General features: G+C 35.1%; 1 protein-coding gene across 1 annotated transcript; it reads right to left on the bottom strand.

The window, feature by feature from the left end:
* Positions 1-3,743: 3,743 nt before the first annotated feature.
* On the bottom strand, positions 3,744-8,032 carry LOC141842732 (protein FREE1-like; the record flags this gene model as incomplete). The annotated part of the gene is given in 9 exon segments (XM_074730752.1): positions 3,744-4,155; positions 4,243-4,316; positions 4,405-4,432; positions 4,713-4,805; positions 6,256-6,366; positions 6,451-6,516; positions 6,839-6,988; positions 7,737-7,868; positions 7,946-8,032. Coding segments are annotated over 9 exon segments (819 nt in total), but the record flags the coding sequence as incomplete, so codon positions are not given.
* Positions 8,033-13,095: the final 5,063 nt, after the last annotated feature.

The following is a 13,095-nucleotide window of genomic DNA, read 5'->3' as shown; positions in this document are numbered from 1 at the left end:
GTATGAGGCCTTTTGGGGAGAACCCAAGAACAAAGTCATGATGGCTTAGGCCCAAAGTGGACAATATCATACCATTGTGGAGATATTTTAATTCCATCGGTACTAACACTAAGTGTCCGATCAACCGTGACCTACTTAAACATTTTATCTTGTATCAAGTGTCTGAACCTCCATGACCCATTTGGACTTTTCCTTGCTTACCAAGTGTCTAATCAACCGTGACTCATTTAGACTTTTCTACCGTCTAATATCCCACCAACCTTGACCTACCTAACTCTTCTTCACCATCAAATATTCGATCAACCTTGACTGTCAAATATCCGATCAATTTTGACCTACTTAATATTTAACTAGCATATTGATTAAATAAGGAAACCCAACTCGAGTCAAATTGAAATTAATCAATCTAGTCAACGAGATCGATTGCATCAATAATATGTTCAAACTTATTCATTTAATTTAATAAATTTTTCAAAATTATTTATTAAATTAATCTATGTATATTAAATACATATAAATAAATTATTATTAAATTTGTTAATGTACAAAACTTTTTATTATAAAATGATAAAATTGTACAACACATTACGTAAATTTGACCTCCCCATAGTGATTAATTGTAACTTTTCGATTTACTTTATCATAAATAATCATGAGATCGACTATGTGGAACTGCTAGAGTAGCCAAAATAATAATAAAATTATATAACACATTACGTAGATTTGTTATTTCCGTAGTGGTTAATTGTAGCTTTTCGATTTATTTCATTATAAATAGTCATGGGATCGACTATATAGAACTGTTGAAGTAGCGAATTTCATCTTTTGCGGAAAGAGTAAGTTTAATAATCATTGCTGGGTCTAGATGCATCCATTTTTACAATAAAGGTGGAAAGGGCCCCACACGTCAGGATCATCTATGAGGAGGTAAATCGAGAAATTGTAATTGGTCATGACGCAGTAGGGTTTAGCATCCATGCACTAAGTAACGCCATCATTATCAAAAATAATAATGCAGTTGTATACAAAAATCTATTTGATAAAAATTGAGCGCTCCTTCTTTTCCTATAAAAAAATATTAAAAGAAATGTATATATATTTACATTTCAAATAATAAATATTAAAAAATATTTCATTCTAAATTTTCACCCTTAAATTATCATTAAAATATTATTAGAATATTATTCTAACATATAAACATATAGCAATTAAAAACTGCTCCCAATTAAACTTGTTGTATAGAATAAAATGACAAAAAAAAAAAAATTCAAAAGACACTATTTTTCGTTATCCTCGAAAGAGGCATCCGGTTTGAAAAAAAAATATATATTAAAACCATGTGTAATTTATTTTAACGTTGTTATAATAAAATAATTTAAATTAAAACGGTTATAAAGTAAAATAAAATATTTATATTTATCAAAATTATTATGTATAAAATATTATTGTATTAAAATATTTCTTTTCAATTTAATAAAAATTACTTCGACTTAATTAGAATTATTTCAACTTAATAAAATTTATTTCGATAATAATTTTATCAAAATTATTATCAATTTAACACTTTTGACCAATATTGTTATCCATAATTTTGATTAAATCACTCTACATTGTAATAATTTTCAATAAAAAATTTTATTATACGAAAAACACATTTACTATACAAATTTATACAAAATTATTATACAATGTAATACTTTAAATAAGCTACAAATTTAAAACTATTATAATATGTAATAATTTTATTTAAAACTACTATAACAACGTTTAAATAAAACATTTTATGATTAAGAATAAGATAAGGAAAGGATTTTAATTTTTTATCTAATAATTATCTTGAATAAAACTGCTACCCTATCAATTTTTATCAAATCCGCTATAAAATTTATACAAATTTACATATCAATTTTGAACAAATCCATTATATTACAACTTTAAATAAAGCTGATTTCAAACTGTTATAATATAAAACGGCTTTATTTAAATTTAGTACTAGAGTACTACTAGAGTATTTTCAATAAAAAAATAAGGACTTTAATTTTTACCTGATAATTATTTTAAAAAATTACTGATATCACTATAAAATTTATACAAATTTATTATACGTTGTAGCACCTTTAAATAAAGCTGATTTAAAATTGTTATAATATATAATAACTTTATTTAATTCTACTACTAGAGTATTTTCAGATAATGAAAAATAAGGACATCAATTTTTGCATAATAATTATTTTGAAAAAAATACTAGCAAACTTTTAAATTATTGAAATATTCTTTTCAGCCTATTGATGGCATAGTTCTATATTCTTTTAAAAAAAATGAAATGAAATGCCTATACTTGCACAACAGCGCAGAGAGTAATAATTGCATGTTTACTATTTATAGATAAAAATAATTGCATGTTTACTATTTATAGATAAAAATAATATACTAAGGTTTTTATTAAATAAAATTAGTATACCCAAGGGCGAAACTAGGATTTTTATCGAGGGGACCATTTTTTAACATCGCATTGTCACACTAATAAAACAAATATTTTAGAGCGCTTTTATATAATTTCTTAATTAAATTTTCAAAATTATTTAAAATTATCAAAAAAATATTTTACCTTAATTAAAATCGTTTTAAAATATTATATACTGTTTTAATAAATATAAAATAATTTCGAATAATTTTAATAAATTTAATTATATATGTAATGAATTTTTATTAAGTTAAATCCATTTATTTTTAGTAGTTATAATATAATTGTTACAACAAGTTAAAATAACATAAACAAGCGTTGTTTTATTCAAATACTTTTGATTTTTATAGCTGTTTAATTTTTATATACATTTTTTTTAAATGTTAATTTTGTATTATATTATATTTAAAAAAAAATTAATTATGCTAGTGGAGTGGAAGGCGTATCAATTATTCCCTCAGTCTCTCTGCCTCTCTCTCAGCCGGCGATCGAGGAAGACGCAGAGGGAAGCGGCATTGCGGCAATGGCGATTCCGAAGTCGTCCGCCTTCGTTCTCCTCGCCTTCTTGCTGGTTTTCCCAACGGGCAGGGGGGCGACCGCCCCCAGGCGCCCCCCCTGTGGCTCCGCCCCTGAGTATACCCAGACATGCATGATTTAAGTTGGAATTAGAAAGGTTATTAATAAAGGTTGCTATTGCAAATGAATACAACATTACCATGTATGAAAGTTTTAAGTTCCGCTGCAATGCTCATGATTCATATGTATGAATGAATGAAAAAAAAAAATGTAACGTCCGTCTAGGCCACGTAAGGGCGGGCGTTACAGAGACGAGGGCCGACATGAGAACTGAATGACCGAGATGGATAAAGTCAGACTGGCCAAGATGAGGACCGAGTGACCAAGACAATTGAGGTCAAACTAGCCAAGACGAGGACCAAGATGAGAACTGAATGACCGAGAAAGATGAGGTCAGACTAGCTGAGACGGGAACCGAGTGACTGAGAGATCCAGAAGGATTGAGATAAAGACATCAAAATGGTTGAGCCAATCGAACTAATCCCCCTAAGGTTGATTATTGACTCCCAATCTTACCATGTCAATCGATCTCTTGACCTTTACTGCCACATAGGACAACTCAAAATCCGCCACATCAAATGAAAAATAAGGACAACAATTTTTGCATAATAATTATTTTGAAAAAAATACTGGCAAACTTTTAAATTATTGAAATATTCTTTTCAACCTATTGATGGCATAGTTCTATATTCTTTAAAAAAAATGGAATGAAATGCCTATACTTGCACAACAGCGCAGAGAGTATACAAATGTAAAAGTTAATGGATTCTGGAAACTTTGTATTTGAACAAACAGGATTAAGAAACCAAGAAATGACTATAAAATAAACCCTTTGTTCTTCTTCCATTCTAGTGGTTCTCATTCTCAATCAATGCACCGTTGGAGCAGAAAACCTTCCGCGATTATTCTGAAAACAATCTTTCAACAGAATGCCAGTGTTTGAGTTCATTTACGTGGATCAACAAGGACCAGAATGGATGGACAAGGCTGGCAGACGAACAGTTTTTGCAGCACAGTAAGCAATGTGGAATTGATGATCAATGAGCACTCACTAGGAAGGGATTTTGACATACGCCACATTCTATTGTCTCTGAACCCGAAGCAGGAACTTGCACCTGAAATCACAATGCGTGAAAGATTAGACCGGAAATCGCATCAGCCGAATTCAATTCAACTTTGACAAGGAAAAGTTCCAATCCGACCTGAAGATGGACTGTACAGATGGGGCAAGCGACTTCCCTCATTTGGTTCCACGATCCATCACTGGACTTTGACCCTATGGAGGATTAAACAGAAATAGTGAAAAATGCTGGAGATCAAGGCAGGTTTTGTGGCAAATGTTTTAAGAGATACTAAAATAATACCTGTTTTTCGATTCCTGTTCATCTCCTCCTGTTGAAAAGCACAACTTAAGTCATTAAAGTCGATACAAAATGTTAATTTGGACAACTTTTTCCCCTTTTACTCTGAGTTGAGTTGGACAACTTGATTATTTTGCCAATAATGAGCGAGAATATACTCATTGTATCCATGCATATCCACATTAATTTTAACTATATGAAAAATCATTTATGTAAAGAAAGATGATCATGCTGGGAATTTCAAGCACATTTATTTATAACCAAAACTATTAAGATTCTGTTTGAAGATAACAGCATAACAGACAGTGCACCTGAAGCTTCCGAGCAAGATCTTCATGACTTTGCAGTCCAACAGGTTTGCTGGCAACTTCCTTTGCAGTGCTTAACCTTTGAGTAACTTCCGCCTGCACAATGTGACCAAAGAGATCCAATATCATTGACAAAATCATAAATCCTATTATGTTTCAATAGTACCTAAGAGAAAAATTAGTAGGCATTCTAATTAAGCAACCATATAGTATTACACTTTAGTAGAGAGAGCATTTGTGGCAAAGTTGTTTGCTAACTTCCTAGCTTAACAAGGAAATGATAGTGGAATGGTAAGCAAACAAAAATATATCAAACAGAAACAAACTTAAAGATGCCTAAAGATTCCAATAGGATGGCTAATTTGAGATCTTGCTCCATAGACGATAGCCTAACCTAGCAAAAGGTGAGTTGGAAGTTGTCCACTAGAGCAGAAGTCAATCTCAATTCCCACACTGCTAAGTTCTTAATCCATAGGTTTAATTCATTTTTAAGATGCTTTAGTTGCAGTTGAAGATTATTTGACAACATCTTATAATACTAAGAAAGGATGCATCTCAGCAGACAGAATCTTGAAAGGCACCAAAAATACATACGACTTTGCAAAATGGAAACTTAAATGGGTCTCTCTTTCAGGAAAACCTACATACTGCCTTAAAACAACACTGCAATAGATTGGATGGTACTAATATTATGAGAAGAAATGCCCATAAATGATTCTCGCCATTATTATCTCAATTGCTTTCAGAAAAACTTTTCCTGAAGGCCACAAGCTATTGCTGATACAAAAGTTCAAGCCACTAATAGAAAATAAAGAGAAAAAACTTGATGTACAAGCTTGCAATCGAATCCACAGGTGTTGTCGAGTAGGGGTAGGGTCACTGGATGAGTTGTATCCATAATTCTGATTCCTCACAGTCCTCTTCCTATGTAGATCGTTGGCTCGTAGAGTAAAAACAGAACTCACTGATACCAAGTACTTTTTAGTTTTTCAAAAAGGAAAATTTATCCATTGTAATAACCAGTTTTGTCTAAAGCAGTCTCTACATCCCACTACATTAATTAGACAACCATTACATCTCATACCACCTGGTAATGACTACATCTATTGCATAACCACTTCATTTGTTGCATTATCCATAATTCTGATTCCTCACAGTCCTCTTCCTATGTAGATCATTGGCTTATAGAGTAAAAAGAGAACTCGCTGATACCAAATACTTTTTAGTTTTTCAAAAAGGAAAATTTATCCATTGTAATAACCAGCTTTGTCTATAGCAGTCACTACATCCCACTACATTAATTAGACAACCATTATATCTCTTACCACCTGGTAATGACTACATCTATTGCATAACCACTTCATTTGTTGCATCTACTTTATCCACTGCACAACCACTACCTTCATTGCATAACTACTACATCTACTAGGATACGTAGCACATGCTAACCTAACAATAATCGATTTAAACCTTGCATATACCTAAAGGATGACATGCAACAATGAATTCCTGTAATAAAGTGAGTAGATGGAACTGGTCAACATACCATGCATCCATCACAAACTCGGACTGGCTGAGCATTTTCATCTGCAGTTAGTGCGATCCTACCCTTAGTACACTTGTCACAAAAAATATCACCACAGTTCCTGCAATGGTGCTGAAAATAAAGGCAGGCTAGTCATGCTACACATGCAAAATTTCAACAAAAATGAAATTGAAAATAAATTTGATAAAGTATCACCCTCCGATTGAAAGCTCCAAAGTCTGATCCACATGATGTACATTTAGTAACAGCTTCATCTGGAACCTAAATCCAGGCCAGCAAGCATATGTTCAATTACAGAAGATTGTGATTGCAAGAATTCTAATAATGAATCAAGAACATGAGTACAATCACTCAAAAATTTACAATGCCAAGCTTCCTAACCAACTCTGGATTTGATATGTATCTAATATGTGACAAACCAGAATACTAATTAATTGATGCTCATAATAAGCAGCAGATTTAGAAAATGAAAGAAATGGTGTCTGCAAAAACAGACTTTTCAGCCCATCATGCAGACCAATTGATATTTGCATGAGAAAAGTTTAGAAATTTGTGGTTACTATAGAAAAGCATCTAAACTTACCCAGTGATCTTTCTCCTCATTTGTTGGTTTTATCAAGTTCATCCAATCCACCAATCCTTTTTTTCTTTCAGCTGATTGATCGGAAAACTTGTCAGCATCATCAATTGCCTTGGCTCTAATTAGGCTGTCGTGTCCACCCATCTCTTTAAGCTAAATTTTTAGCTCAAATTAGGCTATTTCACAGCTAAAAATATATGCATCCACAAATGAAAAAGACTGCCATATATGATGATATGAATATGTGTTAAGAAAAGAGGTCCAGTATTTGTGTGACAAGAATTTTCTAACCTAATAAGTATGATTGTGCAAAAAGAATACAAGAATTAAAAACTTTTAACTAATATATTATTATATCATGATTTTGCTGTATATTCTTCCAAGTTCCAACAAACAAGATTTAAAAAATGGAAAATATTAATGCACACTGAACAAATGTCATTTTTCATTCAACTTTCGATTTAAATCAAGAAGTTAATACAAATTTATTTCTATTTAAGATTTTGGAGATAATACAATTTCTAATTTCCTTTTCTCTGGGTGAAAATTGATATTCTTTCCTCTGAGTGAGGATCATATCTTTGTTCGTCTACTGTGTTGCGTCAATCTGGTCTAAAAGTTAGAGAATTGCAGAAAATCAACATACAGAAAGATCAACAAAAGGCTAATGAGTCTGACTCTCCTGAAAGTAACCTTAATATATGAAGAAATATGTGTCCATTTAAAACTTATATCAGACAACACATGTAAGTTACAGCTACCAGGTGGGCTACATGGAGGTCATATGTATATCAAGGTTATGTAGATCCCTTCAAAATATCAAACACAACAATCTATAATTTAGAGTGTATTAAAGATCCCAATCAACAAAAAGCAGTAATCTTAGGCTCTTAGTGCCTACCTGCACAGTAGCAGCTGTCACTGTGTCAAGTATGGTATTGGTAGTATAGCTATTTGACTGCAACATTATCCGTTTCGGATCAATATCAACTGAGCTCTTGGACCAAAAGATAAATGTAGATGAATTTGATACCTAGATAACCCAGACAAAATTACCATGAATATAGGAAGTGAAATTGAACTTGTGTGAGAAACAACCCAAAAACTTACTTCCCAATTGGTTACAGACTCAAGCGGGTAGATCCTCAATGTCCTATTAGTGCTTGGGTCAAGCATACGGATTCCATCCAATCCAACCTGTAAATGGGTGTATGAAACAAAATCCAGGCTAACAAAAAATCTAAAATAATTAGTCATACTTTGTTACACAAGATTAGAGACAATTGTGAAACTTATGTTGTGAAGCTTAACTTTATGTTTAGTTGGAAGGGTGCTAGGTCATCAATAGAGTTCAATTTAGGGGGATTAGATCCACATAACTGATCACAAATAGTTGGGCTATCACAGCCTCATAGTTGGAAGGGTGCTAGGTCATCAATAGAGTTCAATTTAGGGGGATTAGATCCACATAACTGATCACAAATAGTTGGGCTATCACAGCCTCATGATGACAGTGCCTTTGTAATCTTCTTGTAATGGAGTAGATCCTTGAGTTTAGGATGTAGGATGAACATCTATGTAATGATGGTGATGTATGAACTAGTCTATGTTATTTTCCCTATTCAATGAAATGTTTACCTTTGTTTCATGGGTATTGTGCCTTGAACGTGTTTGATGAAATATTTGTGTGAACAAATATGCATGATTATGAGGGGTAGATTACTTTGTAGGGTGATCCTAGGCCGTACACCGGGGCGCTTCGTGACAGGAAGAAAGCCTTGAACCGGGCGAGTCCGAAGTGATTCCTACATAGTGGTAAACCCCCATAAGGTATATCTAATGGTTGATGGCCACTAGGACAAGGTCCTTAACAAGATACCCTGTGACAGAGGGTAGGAATCTAGTAGCATTCCGGGGCGCCTGAGTGACACAGGAAAGCCTTGAACCGGGCTATCTAGAATCACCTTTACTAGAGGGCCACAACATAGGACTTCACGGTCAATTGCCAACAAAGCCTAACGAGGTAGAGTTGGTATTTTGGTTAGAATCCCTACAAGGTGGTAAACATTGAGAGTTAGGGTATGAACATGAATTAGGGACTTCACCTAGCATGGATGTGAAACCGAAATCCTAAACTTATCCATCTCATCCATAAACCCCAAGCCAATCTCTCTCTTCCTCTGTCACACACAACACCAATCCTCAACCAACCGTTTCCCTTCGAGTCTAGATAACTATCTTAGTGACATCACTATAGCTAATGCACAGTCCCTGTGGTTTGATATCTTTTTATTACTTGACGACACCCGTATACTTGCGGGAGCCTATCAACGGCCCTAAACTTGGTATAATTTAGATCAATCAATCAAGAGATTTTGGCATGATTTACCCAGTTTTTTCGAACCCGAGAGACTTAATCGATCAAGGAATCGATTAAACATCGTAATTTTCTCTTTAACACTGGTAATCGATCAGGTGATCGATTACCAGCCTGGTAATCGATCAGATGATCGATTACCAATTGATCTCCTGGAGTCTTGGTAATCGATCAATGCGATTACCAAGGTGTGTAATCGATCAGCTGATCGATTACACCTCCTTGAATGGGCTCGAATAAAGGTTTCTTCACGAATTCTTCCAAGGTGGACTTGAGGATTTCTAGAGGCTACAGTAGGGACCTAGAGGAGGAATTGGTTTTGGTCTTTTGATGGGCTTAAGCTTCCCATGCTCTTCACTGAACACACAGCTTAAGTCTATCAATAATAACTCATTCCACTAGAGAGTTATTATTGCACTACCGCACCAATCTCATATTATAATATGGGCTCCTTCTTACTATAAGTACATTAGTCTCCCTGTGTTTAAGATATCGTATGTCCGTCAATTAAATGAGTTACTGACAACTCGAATTTAATCAACTTCTAATCCAAGAGTAGTACCACTCAACCTTATTATCATGCGGACAAGGTCCACCTGCAGGGTTTACATGATAATCCTTATGAGCTCCTCAAGGGGACATCATCAACCTAGATTATAGGACACAGTTTCCTTCTATAATCAACAACACACCATGTACATAATACTACTTCCCAACTCATCGGGCCTTTTGATCTATCGATCTAAATCTCACCCTTTGATGAATTAAAGAAGTACATACTAAGCACATGTGTTTGTTATTATATCGGGATTAAGAGCATGTACATCTATAGTAACAGAGGTTTAGTTTGATTATATAGTCAGTATAAATCGAACAATCCTCAGATGGTCCTGTTCAATACACACTTAGTGTACTAGTGTAATTCTATAGTCAAGACAGACTAAGACCGAATTACACTACAACCACTCCAATGGTTTGTCCAATCCATCTTGGTTGTGAACACTGTTTATAATCTATAAGGAACTGATAACATGGTCTTCTATGTGTGACTCCGCACACCATGTTTATCTACAATATAGATTAAATGGACACTTGGACACTTGCACAGCTTGGATTCTGGTATACATTCCACGCCTCACCTTCAAATTGCAGTCCGAAGAAAAAGAAGCTCATTGATAAGTCTTATTTCTTATTTTCTTCTTTGATTCTTAGAATAGGATGTACTTTTCTCTTTCTTCTCTGTATTTACATGGAGTAGTCCTCCAGATTCTAGGATTAGGAGGAATCGGGGTTATTGGATATAACTTTGGATTTGTTAATCTATTATGTTCTATGATATGATTGTGCAATTACTTTATGGATTTGTGCCTTATACTTGTTTGATGATATGCTTGTGAATGGTATGAATCTATAAGGGTAGAGATAATTTGTGGTTTGAGAAATTCTTTCGTACACTCGGGGTGCCTCGTGACATAACCGCTAGGAATTGCTGGCTATAATGAGTCTTTAAGGGATAACTAACGGTTACTCATTGTTGGGGAGATGTCTTTAAACGGATACCCGGTGACAGAGGGTAGGATTCTAGTAGCACGCTGGGGCGCCCGAGTGACAGCGGGAAAGCCATAAACCAGGCTATCTGGAGTCATCTCAAACCGACAATAGTAACATTAGAATACCATTGATTTATTCCGAGGAAGCCTGACGAGGTCTAATTGGATAATTTGGTTAGAATCCCTACAATTATGCATTTATTGAGGAATGGTAGAGGATCCAAGTCAATCAATCAATATCTCGTGGAATACAAAGTCCTAGGATCGCAGGATCGCCTTCCCACATTCTGTCACAGTCGAATACTCTCCGAATTAAGGATTAGGAACTCTAGAACACTCTTTCTCCCCCACACCAAACCAATTCCTATGAACTCTCCACTCTTATTGTGCTAGGTTAGAAACTAATTCCACGGTCCCTGTGGATTCGATCTTTTTATTACTTGGCGACATTCTGTGCACTTGCGGAACATGCATTAACAACACTTAAAACATACAACATACATCTATAAACACAACATTCTACAACATAACTCAACTAACATGAAACATACAACATGAATTCTACAATCACATACGACAACTAAATTGCAATAACATACAAACAAACCACAATCTACACTTCTTATTCATAGAATTATTCAACTTCATAACACAATACAACATACAAGCAACTATACAAATACATACAATAATCAAATTCACTAACATACACTAAATCAACATCGACAATTCTCAATTCACAAGTTTTATTTCTATCTACAACAACACAATAACATGTTACACAACCAGAACATGTCTAACCAACATTCTCCACAATCGGGAATCAATTTAATCACAAGCATCATTTATAACACGAGTTCAATAATTAAACATGAATTCCACAATCTACAATACTTAGTTCATGTGCACAAGCCTAACAACAACAACTTATATAGCCTGCCTCTCAACTATCCAGTCCTATACACTTAAACAAACAACCATCTTACAATCAATTGACAGCTGCGTTTACACTCATCCGTTTCACCGACACCCAAACAACTTCATGTATCTAGAAACCTAACTAAATAACAATTAGAATTTGTGTCATCAATTAGAATCAGCACAGAACATAACACATAGCCTCCTTTAATCCACACTACACCAATGTGAATTGAGTCAACCCAGGGAAGGAAGAACACGGCAGAGAACAAGATTCAGAATCCAGCCATCATCCATCGTCAGGTGCAACCAGCAAACAAACGTTAGAGAAAGGAATTGAAACCCTTTACCTTGCTATCTCCGGTGGATGGAAGGGATTGAAGCCAAGCACACGCGTCCCACAACCCTCCGAACCACTTCGGCTTAGGGCACGGAGCTAGGGTTCAGTGGAAATAGAGCGCTAGGAAGCAAGCTGGAAAACCCTCACGGCCTATATCCCTGTGCGGAAGGCTATCGTGCACTAGTAGTTGGAGAACCCTCACAGCCCCATTCCGCGACGACAGGGAATCGGATCTCAACGCCTCCGAACCACTTCGGCGTTGATGCAGCGAAGGCGACGGCCAAACCAATGGAACTGAGGCTGATCTGTGTGACTGGAAGGATGAAGAATGGTGGCTGATGGTGGTGTGACGGAGCTCGACGAGAAGAGGAGCGTCGCGGCAGTGAAAATCAAAGGAACCCTAAAATCGAGCTGCCTCAGATGTGATGAACCGGAATCATTTTATCCCAAGGCTTCAACCGGCTGGATTAACCCGCCTTTAATGCAATTGAACCGGCCCAAATCATATTTTAATCAATTCATGCTTGATTTGATATGGATACGAGCTCAAATTGAACCTGGCTGAACCTCATGAATCAATTAGATAAATTTTCACTGGGTTGAGCCAAATTAATTCTGATTTAAATCAGACTCGAACCAAGATTTCATTTCCTCCAAATTGAGCTTATTTGTGGCTTCATTCTAGTTCCCTGCACAAATCAAATTTAAACAATTAATACCTGTAAATTACTCAATTGATGAAAAATATAGAATGAAGTCATCATCAAAGATAAGAAATAAGCGCAAAACCCAAATTATGACACGCAATATGATCAAAATAATCCAAAATAATCCCTAATTAACTCTGTCAAATAGTGAATTATCAGTTGGTAGTAAGGAAGCAGGTGTCACGGTGAAGCCAATGTCACGCGGTGGAGAGGATGAACAGTGGGCCTCTCTCGCGCGATTTGGGAAGCTACAGTAGCTGGTCGATCTTTTCTCTCACAGAACTGTTGGTGCAAGATGCACTAAGATCTTGCCTAGTGTTTCGATGTTTGACAATACACCTAAGTCTGGTCAGTTTGAACAAGGGTTG

Source organism: Curcuma longa, chromosome 1 (genome assembly GCF_044706935.1).
Source record: "Curcuma longa cultivar G26 ecotype Majalengka, Jawa Barat chromosome 1, ITB_CL_G26_1.1, whole genome shotgun sequence".
NCBI lineage: Eukaryota > Viridiplantae > Streptophyta > Magnoliopsida > Zingiberales > Zingiberaceae > Curcuma > Curcuma longa.
Note: the sequence above shows the minus strand (reverse complement) of the source record. Positions and strands in the feature narration are given on the sequence as shown.